Source organism: Talpa occidentalis, unplaced genomic scaffold, assembly GCF_014898055.3.
Source record: "Talpa occidentalis isolate TD23 unplaced genomic scaffold, MPIMG_talOcc4v2.1 talOcc4.11, whole genome shotgun sequence".
Classification (NCBI taxonomy): domain Eukaryota; kingdom Metazoa; phylum Chordata; class Mammalia; order Eulipotyphla; family Talpidae; genus Talpa; species Talpa occidentalis.
The window spans coordinates 92,887,080-92,914,301 of record NW_023601104.1 but is presented as its reverse complement, the minus strand read 5'-3'; the positions used below and the strand labels follow the sequence as shown (position 1 = coordinate 92,914,301).

At 59.7% G+C, this 27,222-nt stretch overlaps 1 protein-coding gene across 4 annotated transcripts; it reads left to right on the top strand.

The window, feature by feature from the left end:
- Window positions 1–187: 187 nt before the first annotated feature.
- On the top strand, window positions 188–13,721 carry ZNF839 (zinc finger protein 839). 4 transcript variants are annotated; one of them, XM_054692179.1, is made up of 9 exons: window positions 188–481; window positions 4,409–5,272; window positions 7,372–7,578; window positions 9,278–9,370; window positions 9,859–10,005; window positions 11,776–11,907; window positions 12,053–12,161; window positions 12,707–13,203; window positions 13,566–13,721. In XM_054692179.1, exons 1-8 carry the CDS (start codon window positions 188–190, stop codon window positions 13,168–13,170), a joined length of 2,310 nt encoding a protein of 769 aa, XP_054548154.1. In that variant the 3' UTR covers window positions 13,171–13,203; window positions 13,566–13,721. The 4 variants fall into 4 exon arrangements, with proteins under 4 accessions (XP_054548154.1, XP_054548159.1, XP_037359768.1 ...); XM_054692184.1 differs by having other exon boundaries at window positions 9,287–9,370; window positions 12,707–13,721; XM_037503871.2 differs by having other exon boundaries at window positions 12,707–13,721.
- The last annotated feature ends 13,501 nt before the right edge of the window (window positions 13,722–27,222 follow it).

Below are 27,222 nucleotides of genomic sequence, written 5' to 3'. Positions count from 1 at the left end.
TGCGCCGGTCGGTGCCGGGGCTGCGGCGGGCGGGGCGGAGCCAGCACAGGACACGCCCACCAGGGCCCCGCCCACCAGCCCGGCGTCTGGACCAGCCCGGCACTCGTAGCCGCCGCTCTAGCGGGTGACGCACATTTGCGGCGCCGTCGCCTGGTGGACTCGGGTTCGAGTCCCCGCCTCGGCCCCCATGGCGGATGCGGAGCAGGAGGCGGAGGGCGGCAGCGAGGAGGGCGGCGGCGGCGCGCGCCCGGCTCCCCCCGGCCCGAGCGGCCGCGCCGCGCGCGTGGCCCCGCTGGGCCCCGAGCAGCTGCGGCGGGTCCTGGAGCAGGTGACGAAGGCGCAGCCGCGCGCCGAGCCACCGCCGCCGCCCTTCGTGCTGCAGGACGCGGCGCGGCGGCTGCGGGACGCGGCCCAGCAGGCCGCCCTGCAGCGAGGCCCGGGCGCCGAGCCCCCGCGCCCGCCGCGCTTGCTGCCGCCCCAGGTGAGGCGCCGGGAGGGACGCGGGGAAACGGAGGCTCCGAGGGGAGCGAGGCCTGGCGGGAGGCGGGGCGCCCCGGCTCCACCGCTTGGGCCCGAATAGCCTCCCGGCCTTGGAGGCCGCAGTAAAGCTCCGGGCTCCCTTCCCTGAGCCCCACGGGCCGGCATCCACCCCACCTGTCGCCGCCCAGCGCCTCCAGCCTCTCCGACACGCCTCGCTCTAGGAGCCCTGGCCCATGCTGGGCCCCCTGCCCGGGTTCCCCTCCGGCCTCTGCCCTGCCCCGCGCAGGTGCCCTTGGTGCCGCCTCGCTCGTCTTGCCGGCTTTTGTCCATTCATTGTGCATGGACTGAGCACTGACTGCCCCCGGCACCGCCCTAGGGACAGGAGGTGCAACCTTTCACACTATCGGAACATAAGGCAGGTTCCAGGAGTGACAAGGGGGCTGCTTTAGTATGTGGTCCTTAGTGGTGACCCTGGAACTAAGACCCGGGTGGATTACAAGCTACCGTCATAGAGAGCTTTACAGGTGGGAGGAACAGTAAGGGCCACGGGCGGCGTTGGAACGTAATTAAGCACATTGTAGTAACTTGATGCAGGCCTTACCGCCCCTAGTGGTAATGCGGGTACCCCTGCACCCAGCACTGTGCCGGACGCACACTTAATGAGTGAAATATGTGAAAGCACACCCTGTACCACAAAACATCCTTTCTCAGTGGCACTGTTCCCCGGATCACACAGCTCTTGGCTGCTAAAGAAGTTGGAGCTAGAACGTGGTTTTCCTAGCAGAGTCAGGTGGAGCACCTTAACCCCCAGGTCCTACACATCACCTGGAAAGCCACAACCCTTTTCAGTACTGGGGCGGTAAGTTACACTTCGGCCCCCAAAATTGCCATAGAGATACTTCTTTCGCTAAATGAAATAGGCAGAGAATGGAATCAAGTGTCTTCACTGTTTCAGGCTGATATTGACTGCTTAGAGTTGCACCCAGTGGTACCAGGGGGTTGTCTCACTAGAAGATGAATATGATTCTGCCCAAGCTCCACATTCCCTGGAGGTGTGACCTTGGGCAACAACCTTGCTGGGCTTTGGTGCCCCTATTGCAGGAGGGGTGGGTTGTGGATGAGCTTCCTGGCTTAGATTCTGCTGAGGGGACAAGCGCCCTCCACCAGGGCTGTGCACAGCAAGCCTGGCGTTGGGGTGACAGTACCTGCTTGGTGCTGAGCCTCTGCTCCACGCCCTTGTACTGTGCTGGGCCACTGAGTGCTCAGTGGCCACACAGAAAATGTTTGTACGAGCATTTACAGAGGAGGAGCAAGCTCAGAGGTTAGGGTACTTTGCCCAGGGCCCCTCAGGTGTGGCTGCACTCCAGAGCCTCCATGTGGCCACAGCTGTTTGGGTTTGGTGTGGCAGTTTAGGAAAGATTCCAGAATTGATATTTTGTCCCTAACATGAACAGGAGCAATCCAAGTTAGCCAGCATGATTGCAGTCAGAAGCAAGATTGGCAAGATTTCAGTTCTCCCTGCAATCACAATAATATAATTTTGTGGCCCACTCAGCCAATACCCTGAGCCCCGGCTATGTCATGGAGGCCTCCCAAGGCCCCCTTATCCTTAAGGAACTCAGCATCAACTGAGGAGGTAAAGCATCCCTGACTTCGAATCCAGGGTAGAGGCTAGCGATAATCAAGAACCGGATGCATTTAGGGGAAGGGAGTGACGGATTCTGGCCGAGGGTCAGAAGTGGCTTTATGGAAGAACTGGCACCCCCACTGGGTTGGAGGGGTGGGTCCTACTTGGAAATACTGAAGAAGAGAGATGGGCTTAGGGTGGGGGGAGGGCCTGGTGTGCATCTAGGGAAGGGAGGCAGTTGTGGGGGGAGGGGTGATTAGCAGGAGGCATAGACCAAGTGGGCACCCTCACAGGTCAGATGTCCACTTTTGTTCCTTCCTACCCTTACTCTTGCCATCCCACAGAAACTTCCAGTTCCCTCCAACCTGCTGTGCCCTTTGTCACATGTCCATGCATTCTCACAGGCTTTCCTTACACTAGCATGCATTTTTCCTGGCAAAGCTTGTGCTCAGCCTGCAAGCCTGGCTGTGAGGGCCCCTTTCTGGGACACATGATCCCAGGCTGCCCCTGCCCCTCTGTGCCTATTACCCTGGTGTCAGCACCTTCCTGTCTGCATCCCTTAGGGAACCCAAAGTTGGCAGAGAGGCTTTTGAAAGGACTGGTTTCTGGCCAGCAGACCTGGACTCTGCAGCTCCCTGGCCCGCTGTCGCATCTAACGGAGTGGTGGGGCCTGGGGCCTGCTTCATGAACGTGAATTGACTGGTTTCCTGGGGAGGAGACTTCCCCTCCCCAGATCAGATTAGCACCTGCCTTATGTTTATTGTGTTGCACTCAGAGATACTTAGTAAAATTTTGCTGAAATAAACATATGGCAAAGTACCAAGCATAACACTCAGGTGGGAAATGAGTCTGCATGCAGGTTAGGACATTAGACCCGTTTTGCCAGCGGAGAGCCTGAAGTGGAGCTGGGAGCTAGAGAAACATCCAGGTGACTTGGAGTGAAATGTAACAACCGTGAAACTTAAATGATATGCAAAGTAAATCCAGTTGTTGAGGGATTTGAGCATCCCAGGAGCTGGGACACACACATGGCAGCAGCTCTATGCGCCTCTTCACTGAGTTGCCTGCTCGTTGTGCTAGGTGGACAGTATAGGTGCAGGAGAGATGCACCCCAACTTGATTGTGGTGAGTCTTTTCATTCTGCCCCATAACCCCCAACGGCTCCTCGCGCCAAGGGTAGTCTGGCTGTGGCTGAGACGCCTGCTCTGGGTGAAGGGGTTCGCCTGCCTTTTCTCCCTGGAGAGCGGTATTCCCCACTGCTGCTCAGTGAGAGCAGGACTGGCCTGCTGCGCCGTGCCCAGCACTGCCCTGGGACCTGCCCCTGCTCAGTAGCTCGCAGAAGAGCTTTGCAGCTGTCCCCTTTTTACCCTTTTACAGTGCTTTGCGGTCACTGTCATGGCACTCTGATCCTCCATCTTTGTGCCCATGTGTTTGTTATGGAAACCCAGGAATTTGTCCCACGGCATTTAAAATTTTGTTAGATATTTTAAAATAGGAAAGCTGTTGAGGTGGCAGCCCTGCTCCGAGCTGTGCGCCTGAAGACACTTGCATGCGGCATGAGCCTCGAAGGCCAGGCCCATGCCAGCGCCCGGCCCTCCACTGGAGACGGTGCCCACACCCTGCAGAGAAAACGAAAGCGAAGCCCAGCACTGACCCCCGCGTGGGGGCATCTCACAGCCAGATTGGCCGCAAACCCTCACAGCGGCCACCCAATTCCAGGAAACAAAGGCCGACGCCAGCTGAGCTAGGCAGCTCGGGGCGCGTGGAGCAGGGGTGTGTCAGGAGGAGTTGGGGCCTCCCTGGCCTGCTGTCGCATCTAACGGAGTGGTGGGGCCTGGGGCCTGCTTCATGGACGTGAATTGACGGGTTTCTGTCACTTCATTGATGGAATTGAGTGCTGAGGACTCCCTGTAAACACAAGTGTGGCGAAACTACAGAGACTGCCACTTCTCAGCACGCTGTGAGGTCCACGGAGGGCTCATGACTAGTGCTTTTAATGGCGTGGTTGGAAAGCATGTGTGGGGATGGTAAGGAGTTTCCCGAATACTGTGTTGTTTTTTTTACAAATGTCTCCACTCACAGACGGGGCTTGACATACGTTACTGTTGTCTGTTCAGAAAGTAGGCCAGATGAGCCTTATAGATATATTAGATACTTTTTCTATACATGACTTAGACTTTATAGGCCCATGTAGTTTATAATTAGAAAAAGAATGTCAGGAGATTCAAGATGGAGAAACTTGCAGCATCACAAAGTTGCAGAAACATTGGCAAGCATAACGCTTCTTTTTCTGTATTGAAGCAACTGGAAGCCATTTGTGTCAAGGTAACATCTGGAGAAGCCAAAGGTCAGGAGAGGTCGATGCCCCCGCTGGCCGCCATCCATCCACTGAGCCAGTTGCCCGGGAGCTTCTCTGGCGTGTTGGGACTCGGGGTGGCCGGCCCCCAGCTGCTTGGGACACAGCCCCTCCCCAGTGCCGCGCCTCAGCCCTGCTTCCTGAGTAGCTCACCTCAGCCTCCCGTCCGGCTATTGGTACAGCGGCCGCTGCCTGCCCTCCAGCCCATCCCCGCGAAGAGAGGGGTGGCCTCCGAGGCTCCAGATGGACAGGGCGTCCCTTTGTCAGCCTCTCGCCCACCGGCAGTGACATCAGTTCCCCCCAGCTCAGCAAATGCAGCTACTTCTGACGTGCACAGCAAGCACCCTGAGAAACTAAAAAAATCTTTAAAAGTGAAAACACGTTCTGGACGGATATCTCGACCTCCCAAGTACAAAGCTAAAGATTACAAGTTCATCAAGACAGAGGACTTGGCTGACGGCCACCTGTCAGATTCGGACGACTACTCGGAGCTGAGCGTGGAGGAGGAGGAAGACCCGCGGGGCGGGCAGGCGCTCTTCGATGCGGCGAGCCACTCCCTGAGGCCCAAAATGTTTAGGTGTCCGGCATGCGAGAAGTCATACATCGGAAGAGGGGGGCTGGCCCGGCACTTCCGGCTGCATCCAGGCCATGGGCAGCTGGAGCCTGCGCTGGTGCCTGTGGAGAAGGCTGCTGGGAGCGTGACCCAGGGCCTGGGGGAGGGGAAGGCCCGGAGCCCGGCCTCCCCGGAGCTGTCCACGCCAGCCCTGCTGAGTGAGGAGGGGGCTCGGCCTGCCCAGGTCAGCCTGCAGGTAAGTGGGTGGCGGCGCGCTCTGCTGCTCGGCACACAGCCCTCCTCCTGCCCTGCGTAACCTCTGCAGAGTCTGGTGGGGGCTGGAGGCCGGCACACGTGGAGCCACAGTCCTCAGGCAGGGGAGCCGAGACCCCCACTGTGCCCGGGGAGCATGGTTTACCGAGGCCCTCTGTGGGCGCCCAGCTGCCTCTGCCTTAGGTGCCCTCAGCAGACCCAGTGGCCACGCTCTCGAAACTGAGCTGTCACAGCTGTGGGTCTTGGGGATGGTGATATGGGGGGCGCTGGCCCCCAGCTGGGGAGCCTCTGGAGCATAAGCAGTAACACTGCTCCTCATGTCCGCTGCCCCTGCCCCTCCCAAAACATGCCATGAGACAACGGGCAGATGCGAGCCCCGAGTGCATTGCCAAGTGCACCTCGGCCCTGCCTTGGCCTTTTCTGCCACAAGGGTGTGCGCCCCGACAGACTTGGGCCGCAACCTGCGCACCCCGTCCCTGTGTCTGCCTCTGCCGAGAGGCCTAGCGGTGGGCCCGGCCAGCCCTGCTAAGCTCCAGCGGCCAGCAGCCCCGGCCCCTCGGCAGTGGTGATACATCGAGGCCGCAGACTGCGCCCCCCAGAGCCCCCTGCGGCTGTGGGAGCCCTGGGAGGCAGGTGCGCGGCACTCAGGAGGGGAGGCCATGTGGGACTCGGTCTGACCTGAGAGGCAGACTCAGGTCTCTGGCTTCAGAGCCCACACTCCAGGCTAGGCTGCTGCCATTAGGGGGTGCTGTCCCTCTCACAGCTGGTGAAACCCCAGCTTGTGAGAATCCTTTCTGCTGTAGTCGGTCCATGTGTGTATCCAACCCGGGACGCTCAGCGCGGGAGGGCCGCTGTTCGTGACGCGGGCACGGCGGCCGGGTGGACGGCCAGGTGACTGGTGCCTGTCTCCCGTGGTGATGAGCCCTGCCCTGTGCAAAGGCAGCTTCTAGGTGTTCCATTTCCTGAGTGGGGCCACCTGGCTTTGGGGTGTGGTCGTCCAGACTGCTGGGGTGGCTGGAGTCTCCAGAGCTGCTCCCTCTGACTCCAGCGGGTGGCAAGGGCCATGGGGGTCGTGTCCCCTTTCTCCCTTCTCGTAGGGATGGCCACAGGGTGCCAGGTGCTCAAAGGCCTGGCTTTCCTCTGGCAGCGTCCTTGGTAATGGTTTGGAGGGAAGACTGTGAGAGTTGAGGACATACTGTGTGCGGCTGCCACGTGAGTCCCGTCCATTCACGCTTCCGTCAGCCTGGGAGATGCAGCCATCACTCACCCTCTGGGGGAGTGGGGACTGACTCCAAATGAGGAGCAGCTGATGGGGTCGGGTCCAGGGCACTCCTCAAAGAGCCACTGGGGCAAAGCGGGTCACTGCGGGCAGGACCTGGGGCTCTAGGGGGGCACAGGCATGGGCTGCAGGTGCGAAGCTCCTCTGGAGTGGCACTGGCCACATAGCCCTGTCACAGACACATGTACTGAAGCGTGTGTTTTCCAAGTGTCGCCTTTATGGTGTTTGAGATATCCAATAAAAATAGTGAGTGTAAAGTTACGGGTACGTTATGAACAAACGCACCTCAGGTCAATTTTTAAAAATTTATTTTTTATTTTGCATACAAGAGCTGGGGTACAGGCCAGAGGTGCAGGGTGAGAGGACTCACCAGAGACAGAGTGGGGAGCAGAACAGGTGGAGCCACTGAAATCCAGCGCTGAGGGGAGCAGCGGGGAGACAGGAGAGGTCTGCTGCGCCCTGTGGGTAGCTCCCTGGCCGGGGATCGCACTCAGGCCGCAGCAGTGATAGTGCTGAGACTAACCCCTGCGCCACCAGGGAGGCCCCCTCAGGTCAATTTTAAGGCAATGGTGATGTTAGAGAAGTGGTTCTTTCCGCTGTGGGCAGTAGCGGGCTTGTGGCTTGTCGCCAGACTTGCTGGGGTCTGAAAGGGGCGCCTTGGTGGGAAAACTGAAGATGATTGGTTATAGGCAGTGGTCTTGATTTTGCAAAGAGGAAATAATGCAGTGAGTTCCTTCCGTGGAGGGTCTCCTCACCGCTCACGCTCTCTCTTCTCCTTTTGCATGCACGACGGCGCTGTCCAGAAGGGCTGGTCTGCAGAAGCGGGGGAGATGGCGGTGTCCGAAGCAGGAAATGGAAGCTGTGCAGCCCTGCTAGGGTCGGAGACACACGGCGGACCTGGTAGCGGCTACTCTGTGGCACCCGCCGAGCCCAGCACCCTGGTCCGGGAGCAGAGCAGGCCAGGCCCCCCGCAGGCCGGTGTGACCAGGAGCCTGGCCAGGCTCAAGGAGGTGCGTCGCCCCTTGAGGCTGCCCCTGAACCCCGCGTCTGCTCAGGGCCCTGGCCCGCTCACCGTCAGGGTCAGGGCCTCAGAGCACAGCAGCCAGAGCGCGAGGCAATCATCCGGCAGTGTGAGTGCCGGGAGGGCTTGCAGGCGAGGATGCTACTCCCAGAAATAACACATCGGTAGGTGCGTGAATGACCGGGGCCCCAGGGCTGCCCGCCTCTGTGTTTGGGCATAATCATGACCTGTGTTTTCATGCAAGTAGTTCAGAAAGCAGCTGGTACAGTTTCCTGGTGTTTGTGAGACCCTTCAGGCGGGAAACAAGTTCTGGCGAGTTCACTTGACTCCCATGAGGCTCATGCGTCCTGGACTCTCGAAGGAGCAGGAGTCAGGAGCCTGACTCATCCACCGCCCGGCAGCCGCCCTTCCCGGCCAAGCCCAGGCGCCTCCATGATAACCATGTGCTCGACTTAGTAGATGAGGAGCCGGGAACGTGGTGCCCACGGACTCTTGACAAGGTCCCTGCACGGGGGCAGATCCAGCCTGGGCCTTTGGGGCCCACTGAGTCGGAGTGTGTGAGGGGGCATCTGAGGTCAGCACTGTTCACCTGCGACTCTCACCCGATGCTCCCCTAAACTGGACTCTCCGGGCACATCTGTCTCTTGGAAGATTGGGACCTGCCCTGGACTCTCATGGAGGAGGGTCCCCCCAGAAATGGGCGCTTGTTTACACATTAGCAGGGTGTCCGCCAAGGACCAGCCCTGTCCTGGGTGTGGGTGCGAGAGGGTCCACCCAATAGACACAACCCCCCGGGGAAACGGCAGCCTGTAGGCGAGGGTGAAGCAGGGAGCCCAGGGGCCCTGTCTTCTGTTTCAGGGCACGTCCAGTACTAGATCAGGTTGTGGTGGGCAGCACCCCCACACTCTGACCTCCCACACTCCCAGAACACTGGAAAGCAGGGAGTCATTTTTCTCTAAGGACTTTGCAAGGTCATAACGTTTTTGCTCTTGCAGACTGCACAGGTTTTCCTCTTGCTTGTCTGATCGCTCGGGGACCTTGCCACCGGCTGGCTGCAGCGCCAGGGCTCTGTCCCCCTCCCAGGCCTCCTTCGAGTGTCTCTGGGGCTCCCAGTTTTGCCCTCACTCCCTCGCCTCCCCCATGGATCTCATCCCTCCTCCTGGCTTCCAGACTGTCTTCCCTCTGCCACCTCCCACGTCAGTGCTTCTTGTTCGGAGCGCCAGAGCCAACTAAAGCACCCCGTGCAGCACCCGCGCTGGCTGCTGGCCGCCTGTCTGGGATCCAGGACCCCGTCCAGTCGCTAAGCCCTGAGGACAGTGCACTCCCCTGCCCCGCTCCTCCCCTGCCCAGCCTCAGCCTCACCCCTCTCCCAGCTTCTCTGCCCTTGTCTCGCTGTTCGCTGCCTTGGGTCTCTGCCCTCGGGTCTCTGCCCTTGGTGGTATGCCCTAGGGGTCGAAGGCCTTGCCCAGACCCCAACACCCACTGCACTGGTGATGTCATGCACCAGGCCCTGCCTCCTTTGGTCCCATGTGCCGCTGCTTTGGTACGTGAGGGGTTCAGTGAAGCACAGTTGTGAGAGGCTCAGCCGCTGGGATGGGGGAGCTTCCAGCGAGACTCTGTGGCACTGACTCGGTGGCTCTGGGAAATTCTGTGGGACTTTCAGAGATGTCAAAGGCTTTCTCTGGTAGTTTCTCCAGCAGGGTGACCCGGAGGACTTGGTGGCATTAGCTCTCCCCACGCTGACTCAGGCCGTGACCGTGTATGAATTTCTCCTGCTGAAGGTGAAATTTCTCTTGCTGGTGTTTCTAAATGGCTGGAATCAGACCTGCCTCATGTTTCTCCCGAGAGGGCCAGGCCTGCTGGGGAGCAGATGCTGGTGACAGCTGACCTCCAGGTCTCAGGCTGGCTGCACAGGGCCTGGCAGCTCTAGCTCTAAGTGTGAGCAGTGAAAGGGGTAGCAACCAGCCACAGCCAGCCCACTAGGCCTATTCTCCCCACGGGGTGCAGTTCCCGGAGGAGGGGAGACCTGCCCCCTTATGCTGGCAGGGAGGGAACAAGGGCCCTGGGCTGTCACCCTGGGGGGCATTTCTGGGCATTCCCTTTCCAGGCCCACGCTGGTGTTGGGGCGAGCACAGTGTTGGGGCACAGCAGGTGCACTGGGGAGTGGCGGGGGCCTCTGACACTGCACAGGGCATGAGGAACCGTGGCTGTCTCTCCTTTTCCCCTCGTGGCCTCAGGTCTACTCTCTCTTCATCTCTCTCTCACTAAGGCTGGAGGCCACCAGGGAAAGCCTTTCTTCCCAGCCGTGTACAGGGAATTCGAAGAGCTGCACAAGCAGGTCAAGAAGATGTGCCAGGAGTACCTCAGCAGCCCCGGCCCGTGCCCCCTGGAGCCGCTGGAAATAAGCAACAGCAAGGTAATTGCCTCACCTGGCCAGGGTTCACCCTCAGAGTTGGGGGTTTGCGGGGAACGGAGCACGTTTATAGCAGTGACGTCGCAGTCAACTCTCCAGCTTTTCCCAGCTGTGAAGTTATTTTTGTAATATAAAGTTGACAAGCGCTTGTTTCAGAAGACTAAGGAAACAGCCATGTCCCCCCTGCCCTCCACCGCTGACCACAGTCACACCGGAGTCCGGGCGCTGCGTTTAGGCAACAGAGGCCGGCAGCCGTGTCTGTGGCTGTTTTGACAAAACTCTCATTTCCTCGTCACTGAGCCGTGAGATTCCCTTTGGAGATACTGTGTCCTTGACAACTGTCCCTCTGAGCTGATGTGCCCCATTTGTTTTGGACAAGCCCTTGCTGGGCATTGTGTGCCCCAGAGTCAGACCCCTTGGGGCCTGTCACTGCCCAGCATGGGGACTCGTCCTTGTGCCCCTGCTGAGGGTGAGCCCCTCCGAGGTTCCAGCAGAGCCCCACGCCCCACCTGCCGTGCCTGCCAGAGCGTGGGCCTTACACGGCGCCTTTTTATTCACAAAGAGTGGCCGCCTGCGTCCGGCTGCTCTGATGTCCCTGGACAGCGCCTGCGTGTGCAAGGGCGTCACAGGAGCTTGTGTGTGGTCGTCGTCACGTGGTTTGTACAAACTCAGTATTTCATATGACCCAGTAAACGGTTGAGTCTTCAAAATTATTTTTTGAGGCGTGACCAACATAGAACACATTCGCTTAAAGTGTGTAACGTCGTAATTCAAAGTCTGTACATGTTACAGAATGATCACATGGTGACCGCTCCTGGGGGTGAAGATGGGAACAGCAGGCGCGCTCCCTCCCGACACCTGCAGCACTGCTTTTCTTGTCACATGCTACAAAGTGTGCTGGCGCGGCGGGCTAGCCTGACCTAGATGCCCCGGTTGGCAGTGTCACCATGTGTGTGTGCATGCATGCATGTGTATATGTGCACTTATGTGTGTACATGTATACATGTGTGTGCATGTACATGTGTGTGTGCGCCAGGCAGCCGCCTCCTGCACTAGTGTGGGCTGACCATCTTCATGGCCTTCAGGCTGTGCTGCAGCTTCTGCAGTGAGCCAGGCTCAGTCTGGGGGGACTCTGCAGCATGGCAGGCCCTGGACGTGCCGGCCGTGTCCTCTGACCTTGCCTTGCCCTTCCCCAACTGCTCCTCCCTCTTGGGCTCTGCGGCCTTCACGATGTCTCTTCACGACATCCCGTGTAAACAGGGAGTGCTGCCAATGACCCTCACGTGGCGCTTTCCACAAGCCTGGCCTTGGGAACCCCACCGCCCCTCAGGCAGCTATCCTCTCCCTCGGCAGTGAGGAAACCCAGAGTGAAGGCAGCCCATGGCCCACTGCCCTGACCAACAGAAAGTGGCCTGGGGCTCTCTCTGCCTCCCCACAGGCCTTCCCACGCCCCGGGCAGGAGCGCTGGGTCTGGAGTCGGCAGGTGGTTTCTGAAGGGGCCAGTGGGAACTCGACAAAGGAGGGGTAACGGGCCAGACGGCCAGTGGTATTGGCCTCACCTCATTTCGCTGTGGCAGCGCAGAGCCCGTGGTGTCCTTCCCTAGGCTGCGCTGACACCGAGCCTCCGGTTCTGCCGATGATCCATCTCCTCCCCAGTGCCTCTGTCTAACTCCTGTTTGCCTTCTCGCCGTCTGGTCGGTGGTCGCTGCTGCGGGCACAGCGTGCCGGGGGCGTGTTCTGAGGCGCGCCTCCCTGTCGGCCCTTTCTCCACAGCTCGCAGAGTCTCTGGGAATCCCGGAAGGTCCCCGGCAGAAGGAGCTGCATGGGGACTGCTCGGCCCCCCAGTGTACCAGCCGGCCGGTGGAGGAGCCAGAGCAGGCCTGCGCGCCCAAGAGGGGCCATGAGGTGGCGTGGGGGGGCGGCGAGGGTGGGGCGGTGGCTGAGTCTGGCATGGGGTGCCCACGGTGACCGGCCGTCTGGGCACCCTTCTCCAGAGAAGAGGTGCGGTGGGCCCCCTTCCCTCTGGGTTGACTGGGCCCTCTCCTCGCAGAATGCAGGGGAGGCGCCGGCCTGGGTGAAGAGGGCCCGAAGAGGGGCTCGGCCCCCAGAATGCAGGTCTGACGGCTGCCCGAAGCCAGCCTCGTGGGCCCCGGCTGCCGGTGAGGGCACCATGCTCTGCGGCTGGGCCAGCCTTTCCGGGGTGGGTGCCCTGTGGCCTCACTTAAAAGCACCCGTGGTTTCTCAGGAGTCTCCCCAACCCCCCAGTGTCCCATTGTTCCACATGTCCCCGCCATTCCTGGCAGAGGTCTCTGAGGCTCCCTGTTGAATGAAGGTGGTGAGTGGATGGCACCAGGGGTCCCTAGTAGGGGGCTGGGCTGAGAGAGCAGGGCAGCCCTGGGACACACGGCCCGCGAGGCTCAACTTCCACGAGGCGTAGCCCTGGGAAAGCGGCTTCTGTCCTGGCGCGGCCAGCAGCTGCTGGGCTCTGAGCACATGGCCCCTGAAGAGGGCCCTCCGCCTCAGGACCAGCTGCTGCTGCGGGCAGGCAGGTGCTTGCAAAACCTAGAGCAGCGCCCTGGCCGGGGAGGAGTGTTCATGTCTGAATTTTGTGGGAGGCACGCGGTGTGCACCCGCTCCTTCGGGCAGTGAGTCCCGAGCAGCCCGGACACAGCATGGACATGTGCCTGTTTTTCCCACTCTTTAGGTCCCACCCCTGGAGTCAACGGGAGCGCCTCCCTGCGCTCTGAGGACGGCCTTGAGGCGCCCACGTGGCTGCGGTGGGAGGCCTCGCTTGACCCCGAGGCCCCTGGTCTCTCGAGTCAGGGTGTCAGCATGCCAGGTCTTAACACGCGGGCAGGAGAGCTGGGGATGCGGGCCCGGGGTCACGTGTCCCCCCAGGAGGATGCTTGGGAACGCTCCTCAGACCAGAACTTGGGGGACAGTCTGGGGAGCCCCTTGATGGCTGCTGGAGAGGAGGCCCCACTGCCCGGTGGGCCTGGAAGCAGGGTGGCAGGAAAGCCCTGCAAGACGCAGGCCTCCCTGCTGAAGAGCCCTCCCTCCAGCGCTGGAGCCGCCCTGCTCCCGGAGGGTGCCGCCCCCTGGCTGGAGGTCCCCTGGCCCATGGACGACCTTTTGGGAAGCCACGAGGGGACGCCGACGCTGAGCTGAGAGGACTGGAGGGCGCGCTGACCAACGGGCACCGTGAGTGGCGGGCTTAGGGAGAGGAGCAGGCGCCCATGCTGACTTCCGGAAGGTCAGCTGCGCCCCATGCAGGTTTCAGGGTGTCTGGGGAGGGGGACTTGGTCATCATGACTGGTGCAGTGGGGCCTGCCCTGCCAAGGGGTCCCCTAGAGCAGGGGAGGAGGTGCCTCAAGTGCAGTAGGGCAGAGCCCCAGAGCTAGATGTGCCTGCATTTCATCCCAGGAGGGTCTGTGTCAGCTGCCCCTGGGCTCCTGCCGGGAAGCAGTGACAGGAGCTGCTTCTCAGGCGAGGCTGAGGAGGGTCTGCAAAGGGCGGGAGAAGGGGTGGGCGCGAGATGGGGGAATCCAGGCTGCTTTTCCCAGCTCCTGGAATGCAAGAGACCAAGCTGTGAAACGGGGAACTTCCAGAGATGGGGGAGACCAACTGGTGCATTTCTGAGGGCCCAGAGACTTGGAACTGCAGCAGATCCCCTCTGGCAGCTGACAGAGCACATGAGAGCCCAATAAACACTCCTTGCTCCAGGACGCCTTCATGTCCTCACATTTATTCCCTTAAACAACCGGGGTACAGGCCAGAGCCTGGACCCGCTACCCCCTGGACCCGCTACCCCCTGGACCCGCTACCCCCTGGACCCGCTACCCCCTGGACCCGCTACCCCCTGGACCCGCTACCCCTGGACCCGCTACCCCCTGGACCCGCTACCCCCTGGACCCGCTACCCCCTGGACCCGCTACCCCCTGGACCCGCTACCCCCTGGACCCGCTACCCCCTGGACCCGCTACCCCTGGACCCGCTACCCCCTGGACCCGCTACCCCCTGGACCCGCTACCCCCTGGACCCGCTACCCCCTGGACCCGCTACCCCCTGGACCCGCTACCCCCTGGACCCGCTACCCCCTGGACCCGCTACCCCTGGACCGCTACCCCCTGGACCCGCTACCCCCTGGACCCGCTACCCCTGGACCCGCTACCCCTGGACCCGCTACCCCCTGGACCCGCTACCCCCTGGACCCGCTACCCCCTGGACCCTCTACCCCCTGGACCCTCTACCCCCTGGACCCTCTACCCCCTGGACCCTCTACCCCCTGGACCCGCTACCCCCTGGACCCGCTACCCCTGGACCCTCTACCCCCTGGACCCTCTACCCCCTGGACCCTCTACCCCCTTCTACCATTTCCTTCCCGTACCTTCTTTCCAGAGGGAAAGCTGTTTGTTCCTCTTCTCCTCCTTGCTCTGCCGGAGCCTTTATTTTCTCAGCCCCTCCCCGACCCCGCCCCAGCCTCAGGTGTGCCGAGTGTGCTTGTCCACCTCTTCCCGCAGGTGCTCATCCTCAGGCAGCCCACGCCCCAGAGGCCCCCAGTTTTCTCAGCTGCAGTTTACCACAAAGGTGTTTCGCGCAAATCCCAAAAGGAAGCAATCTTCCCGTACCCCTCCATCCACCCACCCCCCCCCCCCTTCGCTGCCTCGGGACAGTCCCCACCTGGTTTCTCCTGCCTCGGAACCTGCAGCCTCGACCGGCGCAGCTGAGCGGCGCAGCGGAGCACCACCTCCCGGCAGACAGAGGACGCGCCCCTTCCAGCAGGGCACCCCCGAGGGCGGAATGAGGGGCCTTTTCGCAGGCCCCCCAAGGTCGCTCCCGACTGCCCCCCACACCCCGCACGCAGGGGAACCACCGCTCCGTCCGGGCGGCTTCCGCGCTCCCGCGCAGGGCGTCCGGCTCAGGCCTCTCCGGGCCGCGGGCTCAGCGCCAGCCCCACCCCATCCCACCCCCACCCCAGGTGTGCGCACTTGAGGTCTGAGACGCTCAGCTCTTGGGGTGACCGCCCAGCCCCAGGGGTACTCACTGCCGTCCCCGCCGCTCCAGGTCCCGTCACCCCGCTGCCGGCGGCCCCCGCGCCAGGCCCTGGAGACCTGCTCCCCGCGCCGCCCCGGGACCCGCTCCGCCCCGGGCGCCCCCGCAGGCCACGTCCCCGCCCGCCCCGGAGGCTCCTCCGCCCTCGCCCTCCCGCTCCAGCCCGCGGCCTCACCCCCAGCGCCGCGAGGGGCGCAGCTGCTCCGGGAGCCCCGCGGCTCGTGCCCCGCGGCCAGGGCTGCGGCCTCGGCGCCCGCCTCGGCTGGTCTGAGGGGCTTTTTGAGACTCTCCGCCTGCTGCGGAGACCCCCCGCCCCCAGGCCGCTTAGGGCACCCCGACTCTCCTCTCCGGGGGCATAGAGGGTCCCCTCGCTCCCCCCGCCCGGTCCCCAGCCTCTGGCGTGGCCATGAGCCCCGCCCTCCGTGGGGTGCTCCGGGGCGCCGGGGCGTCGGGCTCCTGCTCCCCCGCGGCGTCTGCGGCTCCGGGTCCCGGGCGGGTCCCCGCCGGCAGCTCGGCCTCCCCCCAGGTCTCCTCGGGCAGCTCCCGGGCCGCGTCCGCCTTATGGGGGCCGCGGCGCCTCCAGGGTCGTCCCCACCACGGGCAGAGCTCGGGGGACGCTCACCCCAGACCCGCTCTGCGCGGGGCTGAGTCCGTCCGCGGCGCCCCGCCGTGCGCACCGGCCCCCGCGGCTCCGGGTCGGGGGCGCAGAGAGGAGCTGCACCCCTCGCTCCCGCCCGAGGCCTTGGGGGGCCGCGTCCCCGTCCGCGCCGGGTCCTGCCGCCCGTGGGGCGCTGCGGGGCCGGCTCCAGGGGCTCCGGGCACACGGGCGGCGGGTCCGGGGCTCCGGGGGCTGGCGCGGGCCGGTCGCGGTCTCCCCGACAGCGCAGCCGGGCGCCGGGGGCAGGAGGCCCGGGGAGAGGCCCGGGCCCCTGAGAACCCGGACTCTCGGGCGGGCCGGGCCGAGGGGCCGGATCCGGGGTGGGGTGAGGCGGGGGCTGCAGGGCGGGCGGGCCCCGGGGCACCTGGACTCCCCCGCGCGCTCTCCGGCGTCTCCGTCCCCCGCGTCTGCTCCGCTCTCGCTGCTGCGGGGCCCGAGCCCGCCCGCTCGCGTAGACGCCCCTTATATGCGCCGCCCGGCGCCAGGTGCGCGCCCTCCAGGCCCCGCGCCGCGCGCGCCCCGGCCCAGGTGCTGCCGCGGAGGCCCCGGCGCCCGAGCGCAGCGGCGGCCGGACCCCCGGACTCCACTCTGCCCCGCGCCCCGCCACGGTGCGCGCCCCGGATCTGCTCGGGGGCCGCCCCGCAAAGGGTCGCAGCGTCTGGTGTGTTTCGGGGGAGACGCTGGAAAACTCACTGACCCTCCGGTGGGGCAAACGCGCGCGGACTTTCCCAGCCGCTCAGGCGCCCCCCACGCCGCTCGGAACCGCCTCGCCCCCGGCTAACCTCACACGCAGCACCCGCGGGTCTCGTCACAGGCCTCCGTTTCGCATTTCACCAAAATATTCCAGGGACCCAGCACGTCGCCCCAAAATAAATCCTCTCGGTTCCCAAGTGTTATCCAATCCCCCGCCCATTTCAACCGTCGACACCTGCTCCCCTGGGTGAGCGCATCTGCTTCCCTCTGATCCACTTTTCTCTTGGGGGAAAAAAAAAGCTCCCCGCACCCCCCACACGCCCCACAGTGCAGGTGTCAGCCCAGGACCCCCAGGAAACTGTTCCCTGACAAGGCTCCTCCTTTTCACAGCCATGAGGGGTTTAGCGTGTGCCCCTGCCTGCACTGTGGGGGTGGGGGGGAGCTTTCCCCCCCCCAAGAGTTATTTATTGTATATACAAGCACTGGGGTGTAGACCAGAGGTGGGGGAGCGTAGAGGACGCACCAGAGAGCTTGGCGGTCAGAACAGGCGGATCTACTGAAATTCCCTGGTGAGGGGAGCAGGGGGGAGACCGGAGGGTCTGCTGCCCGCTTATGAGCTGCTCCTGGCGGGCGGGGGCTCCATCTCTTGCTGCAGCGGGGGGCGAGAGCTTGATGGAGCTTTCTTTAACCCCTGCGCCCCCAGGGAGACCCCATGAGGGTCTTTTCTACTTGACTCTTACGTTTGGATTTCATGTCTGTGCGTTTATTTATTTATTTATTTCCCTCATGGCTGCTGATCAGTTCGTTTCCCCGGACTTGGGGCTGACTTCCTGGGTGGTGTCCACCAAGGGGAAAATCAAATTGCCATGTCTATGGCGGGTGATCCAATCACCACGACTGCAACAGGGAGTCTGAGCTCTCCTTCCACTCGCAGCGCCAACCCCCCACAGGCCCTATGGACTTCGCTGACAATAACCCCATTTTCCGTGTCAGACTGGCACGGGAGGTGCCTGCTGCTTGAAGCGCCCACGGCGCCACTTCCTCGACGTCATTGTCAAGTCATCGTGTTACAGGGCAGCCCGATACAAAACGGGGTGCCTGACTGTGGGTCCTCACCCGCGCGCTTAAAAGGACTTATCAACGCTCTACTGCAGGCACACGCGAAAGGTTCATAAAAGGTTTATTGACAAGGGAAGGGGAAATGAGGAAATGGACAGCTCAGGGAGAAAAGTGGGAGACAAAGTCTTAAATGCGTCCTACCCGATCCGTCGATCAGGAATCCCAAATGGCACCCTGAGAGCTGGCCCCGAGCCAGGAGCCCTGAAGCCAGGAGGGGAGCGACAGAGCGAGAGACCCCAAGGCCCACGTGTCTGGTTTTTATACCCAACCTGGCTGCTCAACTGCACCCTCAGGTCCCAGCCACCTCCCCTTTGGGGGTGACGGGATTCGTCTTTCCCAGTGTCCTGATGGCTTTGGCCTGGGGTGGGGGTGGGTCCACAAAGCCTGCATGGGATTAGGCAGGACAGCCTTTCCCCCTAACAATTGCTCCTCAGAGACCCCCCAGGATCACTCTGTGATAGCACCCCGTAACCTCAATCTATTTCCCGACCTCTCCTTCCCAGCACCCGGTGGTCCCGCCACATTTCCCCTCGCCCTGTCCACGCTCCCCTTTCCTCTGCCCCTCAGCCCCCTCGCGGGCTTCCTAGAGCCCCTTCTTTTTTCTAGGAATTTTACTGTTTCCCCCTCACCTGCTAAGGCAGCGGAGGGCATTTGTCTTTATCATTCTCACTTGCTTTCCAACAAAGGGTCGGAGGGCAGGGTGAGGACACCCCATCACCCCCAAACCTGCCCGTTCTCAATAGGTTCTGCCGTCCAGGGCGTTGAGACGAGACACGCGCTGGAGCGTGAGGCCTTCCGTGGACGGGAGCGTTACTGCAGCGAGTGTGCAAGGAAGAAAATGGGACAGAGACGTTTCCAAACCCAGCACCCAGAGTTCCCCGCCCCCCACCCGGTCCCCTGGGGGAAAGGTCCAGCGCAGTAGGGTGGTCCCAGAGCAGGGCCGGAAGCCCGAGAGCTGCCCCAGGTCAGGGAAGGGTCCAAAAGAGCCAGAAACCCCCCCCCCCACGCCCTGGGCCCCGGGGCCAGAGGTCACTCCGTCCACAATCCGGCACCCCCTCCTGGGCGGTGGGGGGGCCCTTTCCTGGGGACCACCCTGTTTCACAGTCCTTTGTAACTGCGTCATGACCCCCACTCTGTTACCACTTCTGTGGGAGAAGGGGGCGTGGCCCCTTCTGGCGCTTCCTGCTGAGCGGGTGCTGGTGGGGGGGTTACCATGGAAGGTCTGCACTGGCCGGTGCCCCGGTTCCTGACACGGTGTTCAGGCCCTGGTGGGGTGGGGCTGGACTAAGGTGAACAACCTATCTTAGTCCTCGGGGTAACAGGGATGGCTTTCTCCCTTCCTCAGGAGGGTGACGTTCAGGGGACGGCCCTCACTGAACAGGACCAGAGACTAGTATAAATAGTGACGGAGACATCATTTTTCTCTACCCTCATCCCGATTCTGTAAACTAGTAAACCAAATCTAATTTAAATAATTTTACCTATATTTCATAGTCTTTCTTCTTGGCTTTATCTCTCAGCTCAGCTCAAATTTTACTCCCAGAAGAATCTCAATCAAAGCCTTGTAACAAAACAGGTTTTTAATTTTCTAGTTTAAGGAGAAATAAAATTCCCTATTGAGATTATGCAAAGATAGACATTGTCCTGAGAAGTACAAATATTGCCTACCCATTTGGGGGATGAGAAAAAGAGAAAAGCAAATGTTCCAGTTTGCTCATAAAAGACGCAATTGGTGCCTCCCTGGTGGCGCAAGGGGTTAAGCACCGCACTATGACGCTGTCCGCAGCCTCTGCAGCACGAGTTCAATTCCCGCCAGGGAGCAACCCACATGGCGCAGCAGAACTCTCCTGACTCACCCGCTGCTCCCCTCAGCAGTGTACTTCAATCTGCCTGTTCTGTTCCCCACTCTGTCTCTGGTGAATCCTCTCACACCGCGCCATCCCTGGCCTGTACCCCAGCTCTTGTACACATAAATAAATAAATCTTTAAAAAAAAAAATGACTGAAAATGAATCTTCCACATGACCTAGCAATTTCACACCTTGGTATCTATCCCAAGAGCACAAAAGACAGGCATTCCTGGTGTTGCAAGGGAGTAAGTCTCAGCACTATGAAGCTATGCGCAGCCACTGCAGCACAAGTACGCCCAGGCCAGGGAGGTGACCCACTAGGCACAGACTTCTCCTCTCTCCCCGCTGCTCCCCGCAGCTCCCCTCAGCATTGTACTTACATAGATTCGCCTGTTCTGCTCCCCACTCTGTCTTGGTTTGAACTGTCACCTATGCCTTCCACACCTCTGGCCTGCATCCCAGCTCCTGTATGCATAAATAAATAAATTTTTTAAAATTAATTAATTTATACAAGCACTGGGTACAGTCAGAAGTGCAGGAGGGTGAGAGAATCTGCCAGAGCGGGGAGCAGAGCAGGCAGAAGGACCGAAGTACACTGCTGAGGGGAGCAGCGGGCGGCAGGAGAGGTCTGCGCGCCAAGTGGGCGGAGGGTCCCCAGCAGGCGGGGATCGAACCAGTGATTGAACCGGCGCTGCAGAGGCTGCGGGCAGCTTCGGAACCCAGCGCTCAGCCGCTGCGCCACCGCGGAGTCCCCTAAATAAATAAATCTTTCAAAAAAACCCATAGTGGCGGGAAGCGAGTGCCAAGGTAAGCCCGCGCCCAGCCGCTGGGGAGGCAGGAGCTGGGGGGGCTGCGGGGGCGGGGCAGGGAGGGGCTGCAGGGTTGGGCTGCAGTGGCGGGGCTGCTCGTGCGTGGGGGGGGTGGCAGAGACGAGGGGCGGAGGGGAAAGTCCGGGGTGCTCCCGGGGCGCCCCCGCCTGTCCTGCTGCGGCTGAAGTTTAGAAAATCAAACTGAAACGGAGGCGAGTGTCCCACATCTCTGAAAATACTATGACCCTAAAATTTTCACAGCCATTAAAACAGCAAATCCTGTCCATGTGCATTAAAGACACGCTGGGGAACACTGACCCGCGACCACAGAGGGCCCCCCAAACCCGCTGCTCCCCCACAATGAGAGAAGGGGCGTCCTGCTCCGCCCGCCCCGGCCTTCGCCTCCGCGGCGCCTCCTCATTAGTCCCCGCGTGGCCGCATTTCCCCGCCTCGCCACCAGGCGGCGCGCGCCTCCCGCTCCTGTACTTTGTCCCCAGGGCTTCTCCTTCCTTGGGCCGCGGGCCCGCTCCGCCGGGGCGGCCGCTTCTCGCCTCCGCCACTTCCGCTTCCGTGGCAGCCCCCGCGTCAACACGTAGTGAATTTATGTAAATAAGGGGGCGGGGAAAGTCCGAGGAAGGAGAGGCTCACGGGGCAAACCAGGGACGGAGGAGCGGAGCGCGCCGCCTGGTGGCTGGGAGGGCGGTGCGGCCGAAGCAGGAATAAGGACATCGGAGGGGCCAGGGCACCGCGGGAGGCGCAGCGGGAGGACGGAGCCGCGGCCCAGGCGCGTCAGCCCCGCAAGGGGAGAGCCGGCCGCCGCGGAGAGGGGCGGGGGGGGGGGGGGGGGGGGAGGCTTGCACAGAGCAGGGAGCAGCAGCGGGGAGTTTGTGATGTCAGAGCCTTGAAGATGGGAAGATGGAATGGCATGGAGGCAAGTGGCAGCTGAAATAGGGATTCTTGCTCATTCAGAGAAAAAAACAAATTTGTCTGCCCTTCTGCAGGGAACTTGAGTTTAGACTCTTGGAATTAGGGACTATTATAGATATGCGTTTGTAGTAAAAGAAATAGTAATTCAATTTTGGGGAAATGACCTAAGGAAATGCTTTGAACACAAATTAAAATCTTTATTTGTAAAAATGCTAACCTGCACTTTCTTATACTAACAAATACTTGGAAACACTCTCGATCAAACTCCAGGAGACAGTCAAATATAGGACAATAAATGTAGCAACTAGGTACAATAATTCTGAATAGTTTTCAATGACTTGAAAAAATATGTTATAATGTTAAATGAAGGAAGAAAGATAAAATTGTAAAGACATTGTTAATTGAGCATGGATATAAGATTTTTTTAAAAGATTTTATTTATACAAGCACTGGGTACAGTCAGAAGCGCAGGAGGGTGAGAAAATTCACCAGAGCCAGAACGGGGAGCAGAACAGGCAGACTGACGAAATACACTGCTGAGGGGAGCAGTGGGCGGCAGGAGAGGTCTGTGCACCATGCGGGATCCTCGCCCAGTGGCCAGGGATCGAACTGAAGCTGCAGGCAGCTTTGCAATCCAGCGCTCAAATGCTGTGCCACCGGGGAAGCTCTGGATATAAGATATTAATGAAATAATATACTGTGCATGTAGAATAGAAGGGAGAAGTTACTTTGCATTGAGTGGAATACTATACAACAGTGAAAATGTTACAGGGCAGGGAGAGGGGCACCCCAGACCCCACAAACCTGCCTGCTCTAAATAGGTTCTGCCATCTGCTGCATCAACACAAACATGAGAGTTTAATGAAAAGGAACTTTAATACAATCAGTGAACAATACAGGAAAGGCAAAGAAGCTAGTTTCTAAGTCAAGCACCCAAAGTTACCCGTCCCCTCGTGGGTAAAAGTCCACTCAAACAGGATTGGCCCAGAGCAAGGCTCCAAAGCCTGCCACAAGTCTAAGCGCCTTCCAGTGGGGACCCACAGAAAAGGATCAGAAACAACCAGACAGGTCTGGAGGGAAAAGAGAAAAATCAAAATCAAGGAAAAAACCGCCATTGGCACCTCCCCACGGGTCTCACCCACATCTGTGTCACCCAGTCCACGACCAAAAGACAAGCGCAGTTTCTTCACGTGTCTCTCGGCTCCATGCGCCTCCTCCAGGTCTCCTTCTGGCTCCATCCTGCTTTCTCCCTTCCTCAGTCTCCTCTGCAGCTGCTTCTCTCCCTGCTCAGCTCCACCCTCCTTTTGGTGGGGCAGGGAACCTGGAACCTCCCCCTTTCCTGGGGACCCTCCTGTTACAAAAATACAGAGACTCTAGCTAAATCCAGTATGTGGGTCATCTTGCCTACATGTTGAGTGAAAGAGTCAAGATATAATATGAACATTTTATGATTGATTTAAATTTTAAACAATACTCAAAACTGAAATCATGTGTTAAGTATACAGTTAGTGACACACACTCAGGTATTGAATTGTCATGACGGGCAAGGGAAATACTTATGACAGCCACATATTTGTGCTTACTCAAGAGAGGAAGATTATGATAGAGTGTGGTCTTGTGTTTCTTCACCCAGTGAATGCAGTTCATTTGGTAATTCTAAAATTTCACATTTATACTATCTGCCCTGCACACAGGGGTTTCAACAGTGAGTCTTCCCTTAACCCAGGAAGGGCAGCTCATCTCTTATAATTACTCTTGTTACCTCAACTTTCCCAGTGACTCTCAGCCATCGGTGCCATCCTGTTCAATGTGCTGCTTACCCAGTTGCACACAATGGATCCAGCACCCAGAGCAAACCCAGAAACTGTGTCCCCTTCTTCACTGACATCCAACTACCTGCCCCTGTCCCATGGGAATCCTGTGATCACCTCATAGGAATAGAGGATATTACAACGTATGACACAGACACCCAGGAATAGGGACACCCCAGACACATGGAAAGTGACAGATGGCCTGTTATTATTTTGCTGGAGTCAGGTTATGTTCAAGTGTGTGATGGTTGTAGGTCTTTTCTGGTGATTTCTTTTTCCTAAACACACTCTAAAAATATGATGTAAGAAAACAGAGAGCTGTATTTTGGAGTTGATTTTGTTTGAAAAATTTTGTTTTATTTATCCTTTGTGCTGAGCTATACTTTATATAATCTTTTTTGAAGATTTGTTTTATTTATTTCTGCTACAAGAATTGGAATTAGGCCAGAGTTACAGGGGGTGAGAAGATTCACCAGAGACAGAGTGGGGAGCAGAACAGGCAGACCTACCGAAATCCACTTTTGAGGGGAGCAGCGGGAGACAGGAGAGGTCTGCTGCACCCTGTGGGTCAGCTCCCTGGCCAAGGATTGAACTTGTGCTGCAGTGGCTGCTAATAGCTTCATAGTGCTGAGACGTATCACTGCCAATATCACCAACAGCGCGGCCCCTATAATTTATAATCTTAAGAAATTTTAACACGTATTAATGATTTTCTTTTCTTTTTCTGAAATTACAAAAGGGAATAAAAGAGTATATGTGTGGGGAACAATATACAGAGATACACAGGAACAAGGGTTGATTGATTACAATTTGCACTTGCAACCCACTGTCTCCACTCAAAAGGCAAAAATCCTACATTTAAAATTTTTTTAAAGATATATTTATTTATGCATACAAGAACTGGGGTACAGGCCACAGGTGCGGAGGGTTGAGAGACAGAGTGGGGAGCAGAACAGGAGGACTGACTGAAATACACTGCTGAGGGGAGCAGCGGGTGAGACAGGAGAGGTCTGCTGTGCCATGTGGGTCACCTCCCTGCCAGGGGATTGAACTTGCGCTGCAGTAGCTGAGGATTGCCTCAAAGGGCTGATTCTAACTCCTTGTGCCACCAGGGAGGCCCCAAGCCTACATTTTTTTAATTGAAGGGGAAACTAAAAAGTAATTTTTTCCAGATCTAACCTGATGGTTCTGTCACACCTCCCAGGGTGTCAATCCTAAGTCCTGTTCAGTGGTAAGTCGGGAATTCCTGATGCTGCCAGGGAGCTCCCATGAGTGCATGGGAACCAGGGACTAGGGTCACTTGGGCTGTATAGGGCCAAAGGGACAGCAGGGCCTGACTGATGGAGGACACGCACCCCTGCTGGGGTGTCTGCCAGTCGATGGTACATTACGGTGCAATTCTACTGGGGAGAAAACATAGTTTATTTACGCCGAAGTCACCTCTTTCCCCAAGGTCTGTGATTGAATCTCTGATGCTGCAGTTAGTGTTTAGTGAGCAGTGTCCCAGCTAATCTTCCTAATTTCTTTTCACAATCCTGAGTCTCTGGGCCCTCCTGCCCGCTGTCCAGTGTGTACCCCCATCCTGCTGCACAGAGCAGAGGCTCCCCCACTGGAAATCTAAAAGCTACTCTCATCTGAGCGCCCACCCACCCCAACAGGAATCCGGTATCCCAGTGCCCGCGCAGTGTGTCACAAGGATGCTTTCATAGTCAAAGGTCATTCATTGTGACCTCAGGCCACAGACTCTCTAGAATGGGGGTTGGGGGTGGGGCTGTATTTATATTAAGTGCATATAGAGGTGAGCACACAGATGTGTATTCGCTGCTTTTTAAAAAAATAAGTGACAATGCAGATGGGAATAAAAGCCAATATGTGAAATAGTTGACTGGGCACTGGGAGACACTGATGCTGTTCCCTCATGAGCGCTTGAATGCAGGGAGGACCCCGGACGGGTGCAGGGACAGCTCTCTCTGGGCGGCGCCCCCAGATGAGCATCCGATCTCTTGTATTTGACAAGTCTGTCTCCCGAGGCGTCCGGGCGGGCTCGGGGGCGGCCGACGCGGGGTCCCGGTCGGGGTTTCTGAGCAGCGGCTGCGGGCACCTGCCGGCACCTGCCCCGCGCCCCGCAGACGTGGGCAGAGGGTCGGGCTCGGGTCCTCGCTCGGCTCCCGCTCCCCGCAGCCCCGCCCCGCCCCGCCCCGCCCCGCCCCGCCCCGCCCCGCCCCGCCCCGCCCCCCGCCGCGCCGCCCTCCGTCGCCGCCAGGTGGCGCCGCGCCCCGCCTCGCCAGGCGTCTCCACGGGCCGTGCCGGGGCCTGGCGCGGCGATCGGGCGGCCGCGGGGAAGACCCGACGGCATCGTCCGTGACCGGGCGGCGCCGGGACAGAGGCGGAGGAGCGAGGAGCTGCGGGGACGGAGCGGGGAGGGAGCAGCTGCGCGCTGCCGCGTGCGGGCGGGGAGCAGGGCTGCGGGGGGCGGGGGGCCGCCGTGGAGAGTGAGTCTCGGGGCGCGAGGGCTCGGCCCCCCCCGCCCCGCACCCGGGAGCTGACGCAGGAGGAAGGGACCGGGCCCGAGGGGCGGCCGGGCCGACGCGGCGGGAGCGCGACGGTGGCCCGGGGGGTGCGCGGGAGGCGGGTCCGGGTGCGCCGGCTCCGACCGCCCTTCCGCGGGGGCTGGAGCGAGGCCCGCGGTCGGCGGGTCTCCGGAGTTTGGGAGTGACTTGGCAGACAGAGCAAGTCTCGGGTCGTGAACGCGTTCCCCGGCTCTTCATTTACAGTAACCAATGGTCGGAAACCATCGCAATGAAAATCCCAAGGAACAGCCCACTCGGTCCCACAGATCCATCGGCTGTGACCGTGTTCAGCGAAGAAAGTGGCGTGTGTGCCTCGGGGCCGCCCCCGAAGTGCAGTGATGCAGTGTGTGTGTGTGTGTGTGTGTGTGTGTGTGTGTGTGTGTGTGTGAGAGAGAGAGAGAGAGAGAGAGAGAGAGAGGGCACAGTCAGGTGAGTGAAGGCAATGATGTGCATGTGGGTGAGAAGGGATGTTGGGCACCCGGGAGAGCCAGGGGAGCAATGAGGAAACGCACAGGCGCGGGTGGGCAGGGAGGGACGAAATCACCACCGTGTGCGCCGGGTTGTTATGCAATGAAGGGACTGATTGTGCGCGAGATTGTCTAGCAAGGGGGTGCGATAACAAATTCTGTGTGTGTGTGAGAGAGAGAGAGATCTAGTTGAAACATGATGTCATATGTTGGAGACCCCCTAAGACATAAAGTGTTGAGACAAGGAAAATATCAGGGTGGTGACTGGAGGACTGGGCATGGGTCAGAAGATGGGCCCACGTACAGATCAAGGTCTTTCTTGTGTCGGAGAAACGGATGCAGTCACAAATGTCTGGTCTCTCAGATAAGCATTAACAAGGGGGTCTTCCCAGATGTCTTGCAAGTCCACCCTTGTTTGACAGGTTTGCCTTCTTTGCATTCCAAGGAGTTGAAAAAAGCAAGCTGGTGCCCATCTGACTCAGTGCCGACCCTTCCACCTCCCTTTGCAGACCCTCACCCACCTTCCCCTTTTTTCCCTTGGTAGAAACACCCCTGCCCTCTGCCCAAGCGCAGGACGGTGGTCTTTCAGACATGAGTCTGCTGCCCTCCTCATTTCTCCACGAATTCAACCACTTTCCTTTTACTCAAATTCTGTTTCCTTCTATTGGCTGAGGGAAACTGAGCCCGGTGTGCACTCACAATTGGGAGAGCAAGAGGCAGGAGCTGGATGCCACTTGGGCTCTGCCAGCCCCAACTCTGACTTCCCAGGGATGGAGCAGTAGCCCTTGGCGGAGTAGGGAGCGCCCTCTCTCCAGGGGGAGGGAGAGTCCCAACAGCTGTGGGAGTTTTTCCTCCAGGGAACTCCCAAGGTCTCCGAGGGAGGGAGAGGCACAGCCCTTCTCTGCCCCAGGATTCACCTTGGAGGAGATGGAACCCTGATGGAACCCCTGGCATTTGGTGTCAGCTCCCAGGGGTGCACACCTGCCATGCCCCTCGCCTGTACACATTTGGGAGGAATCGGAGTCCCCCTCAGGGAGGCAGTCCAGTTCCCGAGTTTGGGAGGGAGTCTGTTAAGTCTCCCTCAATTGCGGTACCTTTTGTGTGTCAGGCCTGGATGAGTGGGAATTGGGAAACATTTGCTATTTTCCTTGGGTGTCTGGTATTTGGAGTTTCCCCTTTTTTTCCTGGAAGCCGGGGATGTGGTGAAAATGGTGAGAGGTGCCGTATTTGTTTCATCTGAAAGCCCCTTGGGTGTTAACTGAAGT